Source organism: Xyrauchen texanus, chromosome 19, assembly GCF_025860055.1.
Source record: "Xyrauchen texanus isolate HMW12.3.18 chromosome 19, RBS_HiC_50CHRs, whole genome shotgun sequence".
Taxonomy (NCBI): domain Eukaryota; kingdom Metazoa; phylum Chordata; class Actinopteri; order Cypriniformes; family Catostomidae; genus Xyrauchen; species Xyrauchen texanus.
Window position 1 is genome coordinate 20,824,102 of NC_068294.1, and position 23,365 is coordinate 20,847,466.

At 38.2% G+C, this 23,365-nt stretch overlaps 1 protein-coding gene across 4 annotated transcripts in view; it reads right to left on the reverse strand.

Annotated features, from left to right (window-relative positions):
* Window positions 1-18,985, reverse strand: part of LOC127659379 (protocadherin-19-like) — an 83,449-nt gene extending 64,464 nt beyond the window's left edge. Inside the window, exons 1-2 of one of the 4 annotated variants that reach the window (XM_052149163.1) lie at window positions 15,786-18,985; window positions 13,122-13,236 (exon numbers count right to left, since the gene is read on the reverse strand). In XM_052149163.1, the coding sequence (XP_052005123.1) occupies window positions 13,122-13,236; window positions 15,786-17,932 (2,262 nt within the window). In that variant the 5' untranslated portion in view covers window positions 17,933-18,985. Of the gene's footprint in view, window positions 1-12,908; window positions 13,255-15,785 lie in introns of all 4 variants that reach the window. The other 3 variants (XM_052149161.1, XM_052149162.1, XM_052149160.1) reach the window with 3 other exon arrangements.
* Window positions 18,986-23,365: the final 4,380 nt, after the last annotated feature.

Consider the following 23,365-nt stretch of genomic DNA (forward strand, 5'->3'; position numbering starts at 1 on the left):
TATATATATATATATATATATATATATATATATATATATATATATATATATATATATATATACAACAGTTAGTTTCGGTCATCGAATCTGATTGGACGAGAGACATCCATGAGCACTGATGGTCTGACACCATCAGTACTCGGACGCTTCACTGTGTGTGTATCACTCTGCTTGTGTTCATGCCATCCTAAACTAAAGTGTAAGAGCAGTGCAGATCTGTTAAGAGTTACTGTATAAGTGTCTCTTACATGTATCTTTTTTTTACATTAAGTATGTTAGCCTGCAGTTGGTGGCAAAAGATAATTTTTGTGTGTAATTTGAGCAGTTGGTGACGTGAAGTGAATCCGTCAGTCATTGTTTACATACAACAGCGCTCCGTGACCGCTTGTATTACTTCTACTACACTACTACAGCTAGAAAACAGCTTTAAACAGCTTTAAACAAACAACTTCAGCAGTATGGCTCATCACAGCTGAGAGACACAACAGAAAGATGAATTACACAACTCATTAATTACCTCTTACTGGAGTGCCCACTTAGGAGAAAAAGTACTGTTCAAAATGGCAGAGGACATTGCGGTTTCTATAGTGAAAGGCTCTTTCACCATCTATCATGAAATAATAGAGAGTAATACCACGAGAATAACCCCCACTTGGACGGCTATTTTCCACTGAGAAAGCTGATCTCCAGAAAGCTGACAGCATGTTTGCACACACACACACACACACACACACACACACACACACACACACACACACACACACACACACACACATATATGTGCGTGTGTGTGTGCGCTGTCTAAATCAAATATCAGCGCTTCTAGGAGCCAAATGTAATGTTGTTCAAACCACTAGATGACAGTGTGCACCAGTGGTGTGGGTGTGGTCACCTGTTAATTTAACATGGTATTTAAACTTCCTGTGGGTTGTATCAGGGGACAGGTGGCGGGAACATATGGTTCTTACCATAGAGCAACATGTGTTACACACTTTAAGAGATATATATATATATATATAGACACACACATATATATATTTCATTAAATGGAAAACAAAGCAGTTGAAATGGATATCGATGTGTGGACATTGTTTATTCCAAATTATGTGTAAAGAACATCTTACCACCTGGCCCTGGCTTATAGGAAAAAGCCACTACAGAGTTCAATATTAATTATTTTAGATGTTTAGATGTTTTACTTGCCCTGCAAAAATTTTGACTGGCCCCACCATGAATCAATTTAAAATTGTATTTTTAGTAATGTACTTTTGTTTGTATATGTGCTAGAAAAATTATATTCAAACATTTAATTATATGTTAATTTTCCTTAAAATAAGTAATAAAAGAAAGAAAGAAAAACTCTGTTTTCAATTGGCAATAATAGCTGAAAATGTTACTGTTATTATGTAACTAAATGTCAGCGATAAATTGTTATAATAATTGCGTACATTTCTATCACAAATCATTTTTGAAATTTTGACAAAACCTCATATATGTAAGCCAGCAAAGTACAATTACCAAATTAAAATTAGCAGAATTTTATATTCAATACATCACATGGATCCAAATGTGTACATTTGCAAGGCATATAAACACATTTACAAGATCAACAAATGTAAGATTTAGACTCAACACAGCACTGGCCTAACAGGGCAAGTGGCAGTTCCAGGCCAGCAGACCATTCTTATTGTTGAGCCTAGAATATGAACGTCTAAATAGTGACACAAAAATGTATTATGTCTTACTGATTCTGATTTCTAGAAGCAAGATTACATGTGACCAATGGAGAACAGATTTGTATATTGAGACAATTAGAACATTATAAGCCTAAAAACAGCTTTAAACTCCACAGCATACTGTTTCACATTAGATTAATCACTACCATTTGTTTTAATCTCCTCTGCTTGATCTTAGTGGTTCCTACTCTGTTATCTAGGTCACATATTCACTAATAAATAGCCACATTATCCAACTCTACACAGTTTCATATATATGTTTTTTGGAAGTCACTAATAAGTGTTAAGTAAAGCACTGATAAGCAGCTCTTATCCTTTTAAAACTGCCCCTTAATCCAACAGAGGGGGAGCTGCAGTTTTAAGAGACTTAGTCTGGATTATTGCTAGAATTCCAAATTAAACCTAAAGTCATCTTTCTGCAGTTCCTCATGCAAGCTGGAGCACACCACAGCACTGTGACTGGAATGTTATAATTAGAAACACTGCTCTGTCTATCTCTCTATCCAGCCCAATAAGCATGATCCAAGGCACCCAGGTAACAGTGGAGCCAAGACCCTTCCCTATCAACATCCAGGACTCTGTTCAGATGACAGTCTATGGTCTCACATTCTCCCTCATGGCAGCCTGTTCCTTCCAGCAGCTAAACCGCAGATATTTGCTGTATGTGAGCCAGAAGGAATGGCAGGGCCTGCCTGTTATCTCAAACTCAACAAGGCCAAATCTGTTCTTAAGACTACTGGTACTACTAGTAATTTTTACTAAAATATGAGCAGATAAAAAGTCAGCTAGAGTCACTCTGATGTCCCCTAATCTGTCAGCCTTGCTTGTTGGTGCATTAGTGCCTCTATAAAAAATGCAAAAGGACCACAGGGCTATCGAAGGCAGAAAGGGCTTGGTAGTACCTGTGTTCTATCTAATGGCGAGTAATGTTTTGAAGTAACTAAATCAGCAGGGTCCATAAAATATGAAAATACCATAAAACAAACATTGTCAGCGAGAGCCCGGAGCTACATCGTCAACCTACCTGCACCTTTGTGATTCAGGATGTAACATAAAAATAGACCACGACAACAATTAATCATGCTCTGTTGAGAGACGCTAAGAACCCCTGAGAGAAAACTGTCTCCCTCCATTTGTTATATGAAACACCCAAGACATAATAAACAAGAGGCCAACAGAGAATAACACCCATCATCAACATCCCCCTCAAGCATTATGTTGTATACAGAATAGGTTTTGCATGAGTTTTGTGGCTATAACGGGCTCTGTCGGCTCGCTTTAGGCTAACGATGTATCATAACTTTGGGATGACGATGTAACAAGTCTTTGGAGTGACCTGCACCCACGCGCCTCAAGGCCAAATTAAATCCTTACATTATCATTACAGCTGAGAAGTGAGACTCTGTGATTCCAGCCTCTCTTTCTCTTGCATTCTTCATCTCTCTCTCTTTCAGAGCAGCTGTCTTGTCAGAATGTGGTTAGGGAGGCCACAGCCCCTGCTGAAAGCACAGCGCCCAGAAACAGAGCAGCAAATCAGAACACACCGATCTCATTCATTAACATTGGCTCTCTGGCAGGAGGACATCAAACGCTGGACGTGACGAGAGAGTCAAAGCAAACCTCCATTGTGTTTAGTGGAGTGGTTTCCAAAAATTAAAAATAAAATAGGCAGCTTAAAATATATATATATTTTTTTCAGTTGCATCAAAGCCATTCTTACATTCAGGGATTTTGCAACTGCATTTGTGTCTTTTGGGTTTTAAAACCGTTTTAACACCTTATGTCTCAGGCTCTCAGCCAACAGAAAAAAAAAGAAAAACTCATGAAATCGGTGAAGTAGGCATCCTTGAATCCCATTTATTCAGGACGCTATACAGCAATCAAAATGCAGAACAGGACCAAAACTCCCCAACCTGCTAAAATGAAAATAATCCCAGCATATTAAGCAAATAACAACAAAAATTCTCACTTAGCTTAATTTTTTTCAAGCTTCTTGTTTGCCTGTTTTAAAGCTTTAAAATAGTGGTTCTCAACGTGTGGGGTGCATCCTCTCAAATCTCGTTCTCTTTCACATTCAAATTCTTCACGGTGACAATACACACCAATTAAGGACCAATGAAGTATGTGCACAATTTCTTCTTATCCGCTGGCTTTTCCTTTTATACGTGCCAGATTCGAATGGGTGAATGGGTACATTTCAGTCTGTTCTCACACCCTGATATTGTATGGCTTCAGAAGACTTAAATTATTGCACATGGGTGATATAACTTTTATAGTGCTTTTATCTAATTATGAATTTTTTTTTCTTTCAACATTGCTCCTGCCCAGCAGTATCACTTTATTTATTCTTTTTTTTTTTATTATTTGAAAGGTGCTGCAAGTGATTTTTTTTCATGGAAATGTATGCAAAAAATTTTCATTGTCCCTGAGAAATATTAATGACATGAGTGTCATGAGATATCTCAACTGCCTCTGGGACAACTCTAGCCAACAAAATGTCTAGCTAGTAAACAGCCAACAAAAATGTGTCCACGGGCCACGGCCTCTGATGCTTTTAACCTGTGCACGTTCTCAAAGTTTTGTAGTTGCTGCAAATTATTGAGCTTTAATGCAATTGTTATGCCATGTTGTTCATTGCAGTTGTCAGTTGAGGCTGCTGTTGTTTTTACAAACACTTCTGCTCTGTGTCTCAATAAAGCTCATTTGGCACCTTTGGAGTGCATGGTTTGGAAAGAGGGGGCTAATCTAATGGCTCAGTTTGTGGAAATTCTAGAATGGCTAAAATCACTTACAACAATAAAAATGCTTTATTTCTTATATATTTTTGTAACACAAAGTATACAGAAAATAACAGAAAAATATAGACCTAATTTCATTCTGACTCTTTTTTTTCAATGCATAGTGTAACATTTCATTATTCACCAAAACAGAAAGAAATGTGAAAGTTTAATTTAATTGTATATTTGTTTATATTTACTGTATATATTTCAGTGTATTTTTAAACACTTGATAAAACACTCTTTTTGTTTGATTGAAGATTGATGAATCTGAAAGGAAATGAAGTTAAAGTTTCAGTTTTAAGAATTTTGGATCAGATAATGGAGAAACAAATTTGTAGTTTCAGGGGGGGGGGCACAACCAAAAAAAGAAAAAAGGAGAACCACTGCTTTAAAACAACCTGAGAACAGGCAAAACAGTGTAGGGAGGAACATGTGATATTATGGGATTCTAGGAAAGAAAGACTATGGGGAATAGATGACAGCGATGATTGGAGTGGCTAAGACCCCTGGAAGGATGAACCTGGTCATAGCCCATTAGGAAAGACGTGAGTGGGTGCTACAGCTCATTACATGCTCTGCCTCCTGTTCTATAGCTGAACAATGCACAATTATGTCGGCCTGCTGTTTTCACAGCGCTACATCCATACAGCCAATCTGCCAGCCAACAATCTCGCTGTTCATTAAGCCAGCTCACCACATACTCAGCACACCCTGCCTACCTAGACAAATAACCCAGTTACCAATGGACCCACAAAGGGGCTGGGTATTCTTACTTGTGTAAACTCTGTGAAAACAGAAATTAATCTCAGCAGATATATAGTAAAAAACAATTTTTTTATCACAGTCTCTCAAGACTTTTTCTTTTATAAATATAAAAAGAGAATATACAAGTAAATGGTTCTTGATAAGAAATTGACTCAAAGCATAGAAAGTTTGTTTTAAATGTGGAAAAGTGAGGTGAGTGCAGATCAATATATAAATAATGATATGCTCCAATGTTAACCTGTTAAAATACAGGCAGAAAACAACCAACACATTATGGGAGGGCGGGGCCGGGTCGTGATTCTACACACCCGGTCCCTTATCAGGCTAATCAAGCCTCCGAGAGGGATCAAGGCCGACTGCGGAGGATTGTGCGGGAGATAGAGATCGTTTACGGGCATGTCCGTCATGTGTGTGTTTGTGTCTTTTGTTTAAGTTTCTCATTAAACTATTATTTATATTGTCAAGCCAGTTCTTACATCCTTGCCCATCTAAATCTCTTTACACACATATTCTAACAAACCACACAAGACCTGTTACAGCATTGGAGTTAAGAGTATACTCTGTTATGTTTTTTTTTTCTTTCTTTCTTCGGTACATCCAGTTTATGATGATGTGCAGTATGCAGTTCTTAGCTTTGAGGAAAAAAAAAGAAGAAAAAAAAACAAGGAACATCCTGTTAACATACAGAGTGGCAAACATCAACTGCTGGAGAATGAGTAGGCTGCATGTTCTATTTTAAATTTACTATTCACCTTTGCATTTGGAAAAATGTATAGCCTGACACACTAAATAAATTGGACAACATGTTATATAATGTAATGTTTTGCTCTGCGTTGTGCAATTTTCAAACATCAATATATATTCAATTTCCCTTAAAGGACTATCTGTGTGCAGATCCCCTTGTAGTTTATTTGGCAAGTTGGCGAAGCTGATATATTGCACACCTGAACATATAACCCACCAGTTTAAATTGCATCCACAAGGCATTTCTTATACTTACTGTGACTACTTGTTCAAGTAAGTGCACTACACATGTAACTGTGAATACTGTATACAGTTTGGTTGTTAAAATACAGAAACAATGGTATGGCTTGCCCATTATCCTGTACATATAATTAATCAAATCCACTAGTATTGCAAAAACCATGTAGAAAGTTGTATGTTTCGTCATTCCCTGTGGCGTTGCCTTGTATGCTTTGTGTTAGAGAATGTAGGCCGACCTTTCCCATCTTATTAATTTAACCACAGGCATTTTCAGCGCTGGCAGCTAAATCTGTGTTAATGAGAGATGAGGCTAAGAGATGATAAAATAATTTCTAAAGTTATTTTCCTCTCTTGTGGGTCTCAACTGTATCTGATTCTGGCTGGCTACTTCTCCATCAAAAGTCCTCTTTCACAGGTTCCATCTCGCCACCCTGATCTAAGCGATATCACACATTAAGTGTTACTTTGCAAAAGTGTGAGAAAAAACAAATCTTAACAGTCTCCAACTATTTAATTTTTTTTATGATGAAAAATACATACAGTATATATATATATATATATATATATATATATATATATATATATATATATATATATATATATATATAAAGATGTATTAGTATTAACCAAGATTAATAAGTGCTGTAAAAGTATTGTTCATTGTTAGTTCATGTTAAGTAATGTATTTAACTGATGTTAACAAGTGCAACCTTATTGTTAAGTATTACCAAAGCAATTGTTGAGAGTAAGCAATAGCATGCATCATCAGGTACCAATGTTCAGATTATGGTAACACTATGCAATAAGGTTCCATTTGTTAACATTAGTTAACAACATAAGTTAACAAGAACTAACAATGAACAATACTTACAGCATTTAATAATCTTTGTAAATTTCAACATATAGCAATTTTTAAAGGGTAACTAAACACCTGCTCAGAGTCTGACTCCACCCACTAGAAATATTTGAAAATGCAGGAAAAGTGGGCAGACCCCGGCGGGGATAGAGGGAACGAACCGAGTGCGGTGCTGAGCGGGGGGGTGTTACCTGAGACTCGTAGTGATGGATTAATTGACAGCTGCTGTCAGATTCTATGTTATTATTATTCCTCACACGGTCGCAAGACGACATGTACATGAATCTGGCGTGGTGAGCTGGAACCTGCTTACGTCAGCTGGCACCGCTTACGTCACGAAGTACCGCAACAGCCAATAGGAAAATTCAACTGCAGTAGCCATCGTTCAACCTGAAGAGGGCAGCACTCAGACGTTTTTACACCATATATTGTAGAATTAAAACACTTTATACACAAATGTCAAAAAAATTACTTGAATCAATGACCAGTACTAATAAAGCCCCATGCTTACAGATCATTAACTAAAAAAAGTTGGTTTAGGGTTTAGTTACCCTTTAAAAGCAAGAGTTGTATATGTTAATATTAGTTAATGAACTATGAACTAACAGTGAACAATTGTATTTTTTGTAACTAACATTAACCAAGATTAATAAATGCCACAAAAAGTGTATTGTTCTTTGTTAGTTCATGAGTCTAATGCATGAACTAATGTTAATGAATGGAACCATATTGTAAAGTGTTACCCAGATTACATATATTCTGCATTCTGCATAACTGCTCTGAACCTAGTTGACGAAATATTTTAACATTTTCAGATACAGTGACAAACATCATACAGATGGCTCAAACTAAACAAAAAATTGTGTTTACCAGGAAAAGGGGCATATAGAACCTGAATGAACAAGAATATGGTAGCACTATTCGATGGAAAATGCATTAAGTTTTGCATTTCTCAATTTTCATCGCATCTCACTACGAGATCAAGAAGTGCTGTCGTATTACATAAATCTCAGTTTTTCCCCATCCTTTCTCTTTTTCCTGACTGACTGAGGATTTTACGTTGTCAGCATTTTGTCCTCAATGTTTGAGAGCAGACATCAAATGAGAGCTGTATTTTTCGACATGCTTATGTCAGCTCATGACTGGAATCACAAAGACTATATTGTATTATGACTGTATTATGGCTTTTCTCATTACTGAGGCCATGAATGCCTCATCTCCGTGCTCCAAGAGAAAATTAGTCTGCCTGACTATATTGCACTAATACTGCAGTGCACTCACTTGAACGGTAGAGTTCAGCGAATGGTGAATGCTCCATCTATAATGGGACTGTGGTCCTTTTATAAGTTCCTGAAATGTTCCTGTTAGTAGACTCTTGAAGGCAGAGTACCAGCGAGTCTAGCTTAAATGTAACCTTCTTTGAAATTTCCCATCTTCATTGCCAGAATCCAATCAGAACGCATCACAAGGTACTTTAGATAAGATCTCTCTCTCTCTTTCTCTCTCTCTCTCTCTGCTTCAGCCCATTTCTTCCTGTTCTCTCTCATACTGTCTATTTTGCTCTTTGGCACATAACATAAAATAAAAAACAGGAGAGGTTTTGATTAAAGAGGAAGTTGATAAAAAAATATTTCAAGGCATAGTCTTGGCAATTTGTCATTCTTTCAGTCTTTCAGTCTGTCTGTCTTTCTTCCTTTTTCTTTCTTTCTTTTTATTAATTTCCCTCTAATTGAAACTGTCTAAATCAGATTTTTTCATCAGAGCAGCCCAGTTCAATGAATCCTTTTCTGAAAGCCCTTCAGGGAGGCAGCATGCTGTGGCTTTTACCTTATCGTGCATGGGATTTAGAATGATTAATTGGCTTAGTCTGGCAAAAGTCAGAGAAATACAAAACCCCAATGGTTCAGTTAAGTCTAAACATCCATTTTCAAAACTTCTCAAACCCTGGTCTGACAGGTGAAACAAATGTAAGCCATTTCTTACCACAAACAACCAAATGATTGTGAAGAAATGAAAAATTCTGCTCAATTTAGGACTGCAAACAAGCAAATGTAAAAAAATATGATAATTGCAATTAGTTTTCAAATAATAGATAATGTAGCACTATTAGTTTGAAAAAGTTGCCAACTTTGATTGTCTCCAACCAAGGTTAAACTACATTAATGATGGTTTGTGAATGGAGGGAGGTACATTAGATTGGCAGAAAATGAAGCAAATGTGTAGTATGTTTACATAGCATGGTATTTGCTCTGTGAACTCAAAAATAACATCTGATTGTGTCACTTGCAGAGGGGCCTGATGTTACCTGAATCGTGAATCCATTACTGCACACTGTATGCTAGTTTAACACCCTGTAAAACAGGGCTAACACAACATCATCACAAATTTAGAGCATATCTTTGCTTTGTTACAATGAAAAGTGTTTATATGTTATATAATAAGAGATATATGACTATGATAAATATGAGTACCCAATCTCCTTATTGAGTGTCTAATCTCACATATTAAACTGTATTTGAGTACTATAAGCTAGAAGGGGGATTTATGAGCTTATATCTTTGCTAACAGAATGCTAGCATCTGGACATGCAGTACTTAAATTATCATTGGGCAATACTTGCAAAATTGGAAACAAATTTTCTCCATCAGAAAAGGTAAAAGCACAAGTAACACAAATCAAAATAAACAACCAGAACAAAATCACTCTTCTTAAAACACTAATCTATTCAATGTATGTCCAATTATACATTGTAGAATAGCAAGATGCTTTCGTCTAGCACCAACACAAAATAGATAAATATTTGGAGGGATTTTGTCTTTTTATCAGTGTAACAGGTGGAGTGAGGCGTGTCGCACATTACCAGTTCAAAGCGAAGTGTTGAGAGTGCTTACTCTGTAAGAATCGCCAATGATCTTAAGTGATTGCTAGATTGTCATGTGTCTGCTACAGACTACAGCAGACAGGTTAACCACACAGCTTTCTCAAAACAATGCATCAAAATCCTCAGAGACTGGCAGCACAGAGTCATCTCCAGAGAGTCAGTATCAAAAACTCAGAGCTCACCTGGGGCCTTTGAGATACTAGTTACTGTTATCTTAGACTATAATTTTCAGGCTTGCTATGTGTATTTCTTCAATGGTGGCTTTTTGAGCACAAGCTCATCTGCCACAGTTGTTGTGTTGCCATCAAGGGCATACAATATGCTCCCCAAAAGCATACAACTATCAATCCAACTCCACACATCTCTTAAATAGTACATTTTGTAAGATTGTTCAGATTCATAACCCCTCGAGTACCTGAATGTTTACACCCTAGACTCTTGGTCTCTATTTTTGTGCTGTACTCAGTGGTACCAGCTAATTCTTATAGGCACTGCTGTAATACCCTTGTTGCTCTTGATGCTGTATGTGTGATGTATGTAATTATTGTTGTGAGCTCACCGTGAAAAATTCGAAACAACTTTGTTGGCATGGCAATCAATTATTGAGTTGAATTGAAAATACTGTCAACCCAAGTCAAGTCATTTTTATTAGTATAGTGCCTTTCACAACACACATTGTTTCATAGCAGCATTACAGAAGATCAGGCATTAACAGAAGATAAAACTGTAATATCCATAATGTCTTAGAGACATCATCGTGTATGTGCAATGTGCATGTACTTTGTAGATTAGCATATTTGACTAATTATTCAGCCGGTAATTATGCAATAATGGCACTCATCCTTATATACATTTTCAGACTTAAAGCTCCTTCTGGGACTGTGAAGTAAACAAACAAACACTTTCTTGAAATTACGTTTGCATCATTAAAGGTTGCAAAGCAGCCTATGGGCCTTGATATTTCTGGGGACGGAGATGCACTGATATTCATGACTGTGTACCAGCCAGTGTGTCCTTAACAGACCTCTGGGAAAGCCTGACTTATAGAGTCAAATGTTTCAAAGCCCGGGATCGCAAAGCGTGACAGAGCTATTATCGGTCATTTCACAGCTGCAATATTTGATTGTGCCCCATATAAATGGATGTACAATTACACTGACAACATTTTCCATATACAACAATATGTCGCAAAAGAGCCACTGTATTTTGTAAATGTCACAATGGATTATGAAACCAGCATACAAATTAACCCACACCTTAATCAGGGAAATCGCTGGCCATGTGAAAATTGGAAAATGCACTGGGCCCAGACACTGTTTCTATCTCTCCTCTAATGCTGCAGTCAAACAACAGAGGTTTGCTTTAGAGTTCATTGTACTATCACACTCAAACTACAGGCTTCTGCACCCCCACCCCCTCCCCATTCATTCTTTGTCTTTTCATCAGTCGAGACAAATAGATGTTCTTTAATCCTGCTGCTTAGGTAGCTTCATTAAAGGATTAAGCTACTGTGCCTAGACACTACAATTGCTGTTACACTCCATAATTTTTTTTTACAAAAAGCATATACAAAATTTGTTTGTATATTCCTTTCAGTAGTCTTAAATATCCTCAAAATGACTTTAGCATCTGGTGACAGCAATATTTATATTTAATAGTCATTATTCACAGTAACACCATATCTGATTTTTGACACAAAAACAAGGCTGTGAGGGATATACTTAAAGTATCTTCAATGGCCTTCACTGTACACAACTTCTAGATCACGTCTACTGATTTTTTTTTTTTTTTGCTGCCGCTCTCCCTTGACCCCATGGTTGGGTTTACAATGTTTTTCATCAACAGAACGATCCAAAACATGTTAAACAACATTACAACCCATTATAATGGCTGTAAGTCTATCCTCAAAGTTGTCATTCCAGTCAAAAATTACAGATGGCACTACTGTGAAAAGTCCATATATTAGCACTATTTTAACAGTGTCCCATTGAGCTCTGCAATTTTTATAAACAGCTAAGAAAGCTGGATCAACCAATCAAAGGATCGGTGCAAATGTATCAAATTTTGTAAGTAGTATAAAACTCCTGATACATTCTCCAAAGACACAGACACAAAGTACGGAGACTAATGTCAGCCTTAATTATTACATGTAGCAATATTACATAGCTCTGTTTATTTGTATTCAGTTCATAGACTGTTCTATTGGTGAAAGCTCTGCTTGGTGAAGCTGAGGTTCATTGGATGACCTGGAACCTTTTCACCACGGTCAATTTGAAGGAAAATAGTTCAGTGTATATTTGTGTACCACCTGACAACTCAAATAGCCATAACACCAATGAAAGACAAGTGCTTGCAAATCATTATTTCAGCAATGGCTGTCCTTAATGCCTACACCTGAAATGACACGCAGTGCTGCCAATTAGCCAGGTCAATGCATTTGGCAGATGTTCAGGCTACAGCTCTTTTGCTCAGCCCAACAAAAAGAGAGAGCAGAAATGGAAGTGGCCAAATATCCACTTTGGCAGCTGTCCAATGGCTGCTTGCCTCACTTTTTTATTATAGCAGGGCATTACCAATACTTAGATTCCTAAGAACATAATGTTATACCCAACAAATAATCATGGATATGAAAGCACCACCAAAGGCATAGTTAGATGAAACCATATTTCAAAGAAGAAAAAAAGAGCTGCAAAACCATTTGTCTTGTTGTAAACTTAAAAACAAGAAAGCACCCTAATTGCTGCCCACTGTGTGTACAATTCAAGCAAGTTAGCAGTAACCAGATTTAGCCTTTTTCACTAGGTTGGGTTAGCGGCCCTTGCGGCAGCTCTCCCTTGACCCCACTCTCCCTTGCCGCTGGTAGCCGTGGCAGGCTGATGGATGGAGCAGACCGGAGCAAATCTCACCTCAGGCAGCGGCATGCCGTTGATGATGAGGTCAGGCTGCTGAGGGCCCTGCCCTGTGAAGGTATGGTGGTAGCCATGGTTGGGTGCAGCATTCCTTGAGTTCTGGTTCTCCACGTTGAGGATGGTGCTCTCGGAGCGCCTGCAGCCCAGTGGCAGAGTCTGCTGGTGGTAGTCGAAGTAGTTGAGCGAAGAGGTGAGAGACGAGCAACTCACCACATTCATCTTGTCAGTCTCCTCCACGTCCCTCGGCACCAGCCGGATGTCGTTCTTGCTCAGCTTCTTCTTCTTGCTGGTCTTCTTCTGGTTGCCGTAGGAGTACTCCGCCACCCTGCGCAGGTACAAGAAACTGAACAGACTCAATAAAGCAGTGCTCTGCCTTACTCATTGCACACAAAGCTGAGCCAGGTCCAGCCTGGCCCGGGCTTAGGTGTCAGACCCATATTCATTGGCAAGCCGGAGAGATCTCTGGCCACCAATGGAGCCGACATCCCTCATTTGCTTGAATTTTCATGCTCGGCAGGTCGACTTGTCACAAACACATTCACAATGCAAACATGCCAAACCACAAAAGCACACACAGTGACAAATGATACTAAACACATCACACGAGTAAGCAATAATATTCAAAGTGAATTGGATTGAGTTAAATTCTCTAAGCTATGCTCTGTGGCTACTACTTACTTGATTTGAGGGTTTTGATTCTAATCAGAGTAAATGAGAAACTTTGAAATTCTGCCCCAAAGAATGCTTGGGTTGCAATTTATCCATATATCTGAAAATATACACTGGAAATTTCATAAGGAGAGTTGGTGAAGTAAACAGTCTTTGTCTGAGCTTTTCCTGCTGACCCCTCTCTTCTTCCTGTGAGAATCGTTACATATTATATGCTGAAACAACCTTGCACTTATTTATTATTATGTCCTCTGAAGGGCACACATTTGTTTTAATGTATGCCTTTAATTTAATGGTACACTCTTTTTTTCTAGCACAACACTACCTCACAAAGCCTCCTCTTCTGTGCTTTTCATTGGGATTCAGCCTGTGTCTCCCTATTCCTTACTTTTTTCTTGCTCAGAAAAATGATTTTGGAGGGCATCTAAAAGCTTTTTTCCTCTCTTAGGTTAAAGCAGAGAAAAAGTTAGTAATAGATGGTTGAAAAGTGCTGTCTTTGGAATACCGAGCTTATCTCTTTATTTTTAAGAAATAGAGTGACAGAAGCTTACAAATGAGTGTGCGCATATATATAGTGGCTACTTGAAGTCTTTAGACATAGCAGGAAAATATTTCTTTGGAACTCGTTGGAACCGGTTCAGCCATGCTCATATTTGTGAATATGAGTTTTTGTTCTATTTTATTTAAATTTCAGTATTATTTGAAATCTTTTAATAGTTTTGTTTAAAAAATGGAAAGCATATAATGATATTTATTTGTATTATTATTATTATTATATAATTGGTTTGATCTGTAAAATAATATATGTGATATATAACATCAGGTTTTCTTTACTAACTGTAATAAATATGTTTTGCTCTTTTCATAGCGAAAACAATCCAAAGAATCTTATAAGGCCAGAAAGGCGAGTCAGTGAGCACAGCTGAAGAAAAGCATATCAAGCACTCTCACTAACCCCCTGTTGGGAGAGCTGAAAGCCTTCATCAGGTTTCTGTTTGGAGAGGAATATAAATGTTCACAACGGCAATCTAAACACAGGCCCTATCTAACCATCTTGCAATCATGGCAAGGCAGATATTGTATACGTCTAACCCTCAAAGCCATGATCTAGTATTCTTCAAGATGTTCACTTATATACAAATTGATGAACATAGGAACAAGATGGTTCGTTATGTTGTTGCTTGACATGACAGAAACGTCAACAACGATTTGAGGTAAAAATATGGTAATGGTTTCAGGTCAAATTTGCAAAAGCAATTTATATGGAAATGCTGAGTGGTGATGTAGCAGTGGGAAATCAACACAGAGGCTGATGTTACAGATTGATAAGTATTCATATTACAGTAGATTAACAAAATAATATTCTCCCCCCCCCACACCAATTACCGTGCTGTACATTTGCATGATTTACATTTTAAGTATGTTTTACTATTATGAAATGGTGGTTGTTGCCATAGTTACATTTGATAGCTATGGTCTTGCTTTTGTATTATGATATACTGACCTCTATGATCTCAGTCATAATATATTGCCAAAGCCATAAACAAATCCAAACGTGTGAGCAACAAGTTCATATTTTGATCAAACACATTTGAGAAAGGTCATAAATTTACAACATAATATTCTGCAAATGCCAATCTCAATGCAGATGGTGTGTGGATAATAACAGGCCTATGTTTACCTTTCCTTATTTGCAATGTATCTGGAAAACAATATACTATCAAGTTGATACTACTATATAGCTTATTTTAGAATATACTATCCTTTATTCTTTTCTCATTTATTTAGAGAAAAGCTTTAGTGACTGAATTTCTGTAACTAAAATATTATTTTTACTGGTTATATTTATTTAGTTTGTGTGTGTGAGTGTGTTTTATGTGTGTGTGTGTGTATATATATATATATATATATATATATATATATATATATATATAAATTATTGTCACGATAATGCTAATGCAATTATTGTGATAAAATGGGTCTAGTGAGGCACTAAATAACAAGGCAAGGCCAAAGCACATGCACAGGTGGCTAGTACAGCGCGTGCATAAGACGAGCACACACAACATTGAGGTAAGATACAAATCAAACATGCCATAATTATTGTTTATACTGTCAGAAAATCGATTAATTTCCAGTAAATACTTTATTAATATGCATGATATTAAACTAAGCTGTGTGTAACCAAAAAAATTGTTTGGGTACCTGCAGTTGTATGTTCGGATTTCCTTGTTATCCCTTTTGCACTTGACTGCAACAAAGATCATAGTGACAAACAGGATCACAGCAATTGAACCAAGGGCAATGATGAAAATGAGCGACAGGTTGACGGGTCCTATTTGCTCATGTGCATTCAGATCAGGGGAAAGATAAATTACAATATAGGCAGAGGCAGATAAGGAAGTTTGGCCGTGATCGTGCGCCACTACTGTTATTTGGTAGGATGGCTTGGCGTTCTCCCCAAATGTCTTTGTGGTTCGCATCTCACCGTTTATCTGGTCTATTTCAAAGTATGCCATATCTCCCTCTGATATGGAATATGTTAACCTTCCATTTTCCCCCTCATCGTAATCATCGGCTTTTATTTGAGTAACCAAATAACCAACTCCAGCATTTTTGGGAATGGACACCTCCGCAGTGCCGTTAACCAGCGGCGGGGTTGTCATCACAGGTGTGTTGTCGTTTACATCCAGTACGACGATGCGCACGGTGGCGTTGCTGGTCAATGGTGGATCTCCCCCATCCTTTGCTGAGACTTTAAACTCAAAGGTCCGCGTATCTTCGTGATTAAAAGCCCTGACCCCATAGATTTCACCGTTGGAGTTGACGGTGACGTACGATTCCACAGACATCCCCCGCACCTCCGATTTGATGATTTCGTACGAAACGGTGCCGTTCATGCCCAGGTCAGGGTCCCTGGCGGACACCGCCAGAAGAAACGCACCTGGGACATTATTTTCGAGGACCATGGCTTGATAATGTGGTTTGGTGAAGTACGGGGGATTGTCGTTTTCGTCCGTTACTTTAACTGCAAACGATTTTGAGCTTCTAAGCGGGGGATATCCGCTGTCCTCGGCTAGAATAGTCAAATTGTACATATCTCTCTGCTCCCTATCCAGCCGGCCATCAACAAGTAAGGTGGAGAAGCTCTCAAACTCATTGAGTCTGAAAGGCACATTTCCCTGCAGTCTGCACTGCACTTTTCCATTCGCTCCCGAATCGTTGTCTGAGACTCTCACCAGTGCTATTACATATCCTAGAGGTGCGTTCTCACTGACCTCTACCATCTCACTGTTTTCTGACAACAGTTTGATTTCTGGTGCGTTGTCATTGACGTCTATGACATTGACAATCACTTTGCAGTGGGCAGGGATCGAGTTTGGACCCAGATCTTTGGCTTGTACATCTATTTCGTGGACGTGCAATTCTTCGTGGTCCAACACGCCTTTCACGGTTATAGCACCTGTTTTGGGGTCGATTTTAAACATCTGTTTGGTCAGGTTGGAGACAAAGTTTATGAATGAGTAAACCACCTCGCCATTGGTTCCTTCGTCTGGATCCGTAGCATTCAAGTCAATGACCAATGTGTTAATGGGCGAATTCTCCAGCACGTTTACAGTGTATGCTGGCTCGTCGAAAACGGGGTTGTTGTCATTCGAGTCAATTACTTTGATGTTAAGTTGCACAGTCCCAGACTTTGGGGGATCCCCGCCATCCTCAGCTGTGAGTTCAAACGTGTAACGCGACTGCGTTTCTCTGTCTAAAGTCTTTTCCACCACAAGCTCTGCAATCTTGGAGCCGTCTCCCCTCGTCTTAATCTCGAGACCGAAAATATCATTGGGGGTAATGGTGTAAGTTTGAATGCCGTTGCTCCCCGAGTCCGGATCGCTTGCCCCCTCTAGGGGAAATCTGGTACCGGGAGCGGCGTTTTCCGAGATTTCTATGTCAATGTGGTTGGTGGGGAAGCGGGGCGCGTTGTCGTTTACGTCGATAATCTCAATTTTAATCACGCAGATCTCCATCGAGTCGGACATCACTTCCAACGAGATAAAACACTTCGTTGTCTGTCGGCAAACAGCGTCCCGGTCAATTTTTTGTTTTGTGATGAGCAGTCCGGCGGGGCTCAGATTAACCCATCGCGGCTCGGAATTGGAGATGACCCGCAAGTAAGGTTGTCGGTTTCCCAGTACAAAACCTGCAACTTTTGCGTCCGCCGTCACGTTGGCTATCTTTGTCCCTGCACGCAGCTCTTCTTCCACTGAATATTTCAAATTGAAAACAGCATCGACACTAGTCCAACACAAGAGAAAGCACAAAAACATTTGTACGAAATCCATGTCCTTTGAATGCATTATGGTACCTGTTGATGTCTGTCTTCAAGCGCGTATTTGCATGGACATGTATTAACAATTAAACATATGTTCGTTCGGCACGACGTAAAAAAGTCCCAATAAATCGAATAAAAAAATACAAATAAAAATAAAAACATGAGCTGTGTCGAATGCACAGCTCAGTGTCTCGCGCTCAGTCACACTGTCCTTTAAAACGAACGAAAATGTTTATATCTGCAATGAAATACATCTGACTCATGATTTCGCAGTTGATAACTTCCATTTACTTTAGCCTACTGAAATCGTATCAGGCCAGCCCATGCCTTGCGCTATTTTAAAGAAAAATCTGCGGGAAAGGTAAACAGGCTAATTCTTCATATAACGTATGTGAAAACATTTTGGACGAAAAACACGGCTTCACCGTGAACATTTGCGTTGTTCAGGGTAACCGAGATGTATGTAAATCGATCAGTTTGAGTCCATGAGAGAAAAATATTCAATACAAATGTAAATGTCCACTGAAAGGTCCTCAACTTGTGAATGAAAGAAATAAATTATAAGAAAGCATCCAAGTAAAAAATAAATGGTCTGGCTACATGATACATGACAAACATTCGTTCACTTGGAATAAATTTGAGTTTAAAACATCTCTGGTGCCCAATCAATCAGTTTAATGAGCTGAAGTTGGGTTGTCTCCTCCTTGATCCGCATAAATATATCCAAATGATACCACGCAGATTCCAATGTCAGTTAAATTAATTAAGTACCAGTCCAGACCGCAATTCAGTGATATTCCCAGTCGAGCAAAAGGTGGGTGTCTTGTCCACTGAAGATCCTGGAGATTTCTCTCAACGGCGTAAATTTCTTATATGAGGGTATTTCAGCTGGTCTTAGTCCAGAATGAATTAAACAAATCCACATAAAAGCTCTGAGAAAGATCAATGAAACATATTCTAGCTTCGGTAAGGGCAACTGGACTCGCCTCACCGTTATTAAAGCGTTCGGTCAAAAATATCCAGCCTGTGGATGAAGCGAAATGTACTTCTTGATATAGTTCTTAAATGTGGCTCACTGAGGTAAACGCTCCACACGCATCTTCAGCGCATACTGTCGAATGCACAGCACAGTGTCTCGCGCTCAGTCTCAGGACCCGCAATCCCCACAGCCAATCAGAGTTTACACTGGCGAGTTAGATTTGCTGGTGGGTGGGGCAAAACTACAGCTATGAAAAACTCGGCCAACTAGCTTTAGTCCATGCAGCAGTGTAACATGTTATCCGCACTAGTTGTGTCTGCGCATAACTACAGTTAATAACGTCTGGATCTAAATTTGCCATATTTAGAAACGGATAATAAAATGGCAGGACGATTTACGGCCATTTCCATTCAAATTGAAATTTGACGATTAAATATCCTGGCATTACGTGCGAGTAATTAAATGGCTCTTGCTACAGTAGGCTAGGTGTAAACAACAGGCTTTAATCCATCTATTCGAAATTAATTAACTTTTTTCTTGAACTAAAGTGGGTTTATGGGTGTAGCATTTTCATCCGTTTGCAGAAGAGGACCTGCCGCATACAAAACAGCCTATTTTTATTCTTAGATATTAGAAATGGGAAGGCTGCTAATGCAATCCGGTCAGATCATTATCCAATTCATAAAACATGCAAACCGAGTCTGTTTATTGCAGGCAAATTAGTTTTTATTTACTCGTCTGTTTTGACATTAAATCGAGAAAGGTGATACGTGTTGCGCCGCGAGCCCTCAGTGATGAAATATTTTCACTTGGCACTGGCAGTAGTCGTGTTAATAAATATTAACGTAATTCATACATATGAATGGGAGCACAATATCAACACTGCTGTTCCTAGTCGTAGCCTACTGGAAATTACATCTTTTTGATCTGCGTTAATTCCAAATCTTTTATGGAGATGCCCCTCGTCCCCATGATCATCAATGATGACGATCACAATGTATCAATGAATGAATCTCTCTAACACACGAACATTCTAGCGCACTCGGGTGTAACATACTATGTTATGTCGAGGGCTTAAGTCTGAAGGAGAAAAATATATTTACCATAATATGTCACCATAATTCAATATTACGCCGATGAGGATGAAAATAGTTTCGCTTTGGCTAAGCCTGTGCCTACTCCATATATGTATATATTTATTTAGGCTACATGTTTATGCATTTGAATATTAAGGAGTTTTGGGGTGGTAAATGTTATGTTATAATTCTCTCTAAACCTCTTTTATTTCTTCTATTTGTATATGTAACACACAGGTAAGACAATAAAACATTTAAAACATTTGTAATCACTAGTGAAATATTGTTCGTTTTAATTGAATATTTGTCTTCGTTATATGATAATTGTAACTGATTGTAATGTAATATTGCTTACCCACTCACCAATATATATATATATATATATATATATATACTTTAATTCCTCACTACCTGACTGATGAACACGCACAACGAGTCAGAAACCTGCACACATGAAAACGACAGCGAAGATGTTGAGGGTATATCGTGTTTAAAGTCACAAGGCTGACACCTAGCGGCTGACACCTTATTGATACATAAAATCAGTGTTATATCAGTTATAATTTCAGGAAAACTGGATCCCATTATTTTTTACATAAGCATTGCTTGTTTCAAAGCACATGTTTCACTCTTAACATACCTGAAGAACTCAAATCAATAATTTTTATTTTCACTTCATCATTTGCATAAGTGTAATGATGAGTGAAAAAACTTGGGTGGTCCACACATTTCATTATATAAATATAGAAAGGTTATATACAATGTAAATAAGTACAATATACAGTATGCACAATATAGCTTATATATCATATCCAGTATAAAAATAAAGTAGCCTACAAACAATATAATGGCTCAAATGTGCAAGATACACAGGAGTTGCCAAGGTGTTGACCAAGGCAGTGTCCTGAATGCTAGTATTTACAGTACAGAGATAGGCTTGTAAGTTTAATTTCTTAATCACATATTTAAAATAGCAATGCATCAACAAAACAAAAAGCCATGCATGCAAGAATTATTGTGTTTATGTTTGATTCACTGTGTTCCATTTATTGTAATGGAAGAGAAATGACCATCAAAGCCAGAGTGAATTCAACTCAGCTGTGAGAGACAGTGTAAAATAGCAGCTGCATCAGAACACAAAAAAGCAATGATGGCTCTCAAATAAATTATATATTTATATAAATGTGTAGTGTATATCAGTCTGAGATGTGACAGCAGGCACAGTTGGCATGTCAAATATTACAGAGGAATATGCAATGCATACGATGCACTTTGTTTGCCATACTGCCTTGCAAGGTCTCTAGCCGTCATATTTATGAACAAACACAGATGTCATCGTCTTTGAGAATCCTAGTTTATGTTTGCTTCCAGTTTGTACTGCTTTAAGAAAAGCTGTCAACCTGTTGCTATGTTGACTGTGTAAACTTGCCCAGCTTCAAACGAAATAGCAGGGTACTGGTTGTTCCACGGCTAATCGTAATTAATTGCAATTTTTTTTTTTTTTATGCCTGTCTGCTCAGCCTTTTTTAATTCATGTTTAAATATATCATGTGGGGATTTACATCAATAAAAATCTTAAGGAAAGTTTGTACTGTATGTGTTTAATAGACTTGACACGCTGTTTGACTTTATTGTTTTCTCTCAGAAATCAAGCTTACATGTTTTGACATGCAAATTCACTTTGACGTCAAGGCTAATAGATGTAGCTGGTTTGCCAAATGCTAGCACACACCAAAATACATTACTCTTCAATCTGACTTTTCTTGGGTCTTGCATGCATTGCTTTTTGCTTTTGTTGATGCATTGCTATTTTAAATATATGATTAAGAAATTAAACTTACAATCCTGTCTGGTGTTGCTCAAATGTGTTAATTATTATTGTGCAATATTTCTCTGATACTCAACAGTATCTTTTGCTTTCATTTGTGTTTAGCTTCCTCATTGATATTATGGCATCATTTGTTTTCTCTCATGGAGAAGTTTGGTATTGATTCTGCAATAGTAATTGATGCATATGGTAGAAGGTTTTAATCTTACTGTGTTCCATTCATTTTAATGGAAGATAAATGATCATCAAAACCAGAGTGAATTCAACCCAGCAGTGAGAGACATTGTAAAATGGCTGCTGCATCAGAACAAAAAACAGCAGTAATGGCTCTCAAATAAATAATAACTCTCTCTATCTATCTATCTATCTATCTATCTATCTATCTATCTATCTATCTATCTATCTATCTATCTATCTATCTATCTATCTACCTACCTACCTACCTACCTACCTACCTACCTACCTACCTACCTACCTACCTACCTCTCTCTCCCTCCCTCCCTCCCTCTCTATCTATCATCACTATATATCTGCCTTTCAACCCTATGCCTTTAAAACAGCACCAATTCTACTATGTACACACTTACTGTACGTACAGTTTTTCAAGGCTGTTAGGAGATAGGTTGTTCCAAGCATCTTGGAAAACTTGCCACAGCTCTAATTATATAGGGTTTCTCAAATCCTTCTGTCTCTGGGGGGTCATACCATCAGTTGCAGGACTCCTTGATCTAGCTACTTCTACACTATTCTATTTGAAAAAGGAATGTTTGGGAATCTAAAATTTGTATTTCCTATTGACACACTTAACACATTTATACATATTACTTTTTATGTCTTCTTTAAAAAATATTTTGGTTCTGTGTGAAAATACTATTTTGTTCTGTGGCTGCAGTGTTCTTAGCCCTGTACCCATCTGACTGCTAGCACACTTTGTGTGAATTGCTAAGTAAAGCAGCTCAAAGGTGTACACAGGCTGCAGCCCAAGCTAGCAGCAGTAGCCACTCAATCATGCAGTGGTTCTGAACTTCTTTAAGACACTTGTTTTGCTCAAAGCCTTGAGCCAACACATTCCACAGTACATAGAGAATAACTGATTTGATGCTATATTTTGCTGCCAAAGCATGGCACACTTCTGTAGCCAGTCCCCTCTGCTCACTTTGAAAGGAATATCTGTCTGAGCTTGCCTGATAAGTTGCTGCCTTATTACCCTTAATGTGCTGCAGCCTTGCTTTTGCTGGATAGCATGGGTGCTCGCCACTCACTAAGACTAGAACCTACAGGTGTTAGTTGGAATTCTTTCTTTGGCTGGATTTGGCTACAAAGAGGTGTATCCATGATGGTCTTTATTTGTAGTGTATTTCAGAAGTTTGATTTCCTCTAAAGATTGTGCATTTCTGGAAGCAGACAGCAGGATGACTGACAGCCAAATCTACAGGCCCATCTTTAATAATGCCTTGCCCTGCTATCTGTGCCTTGATACATTGTGTAAACTCATACTCTGTAGGCCTACATCTGAGCCCCCCTGCTAAGCTGGGAGGTCAGTGTTGCATCAGTGATGGACCTCTCATTATTGAA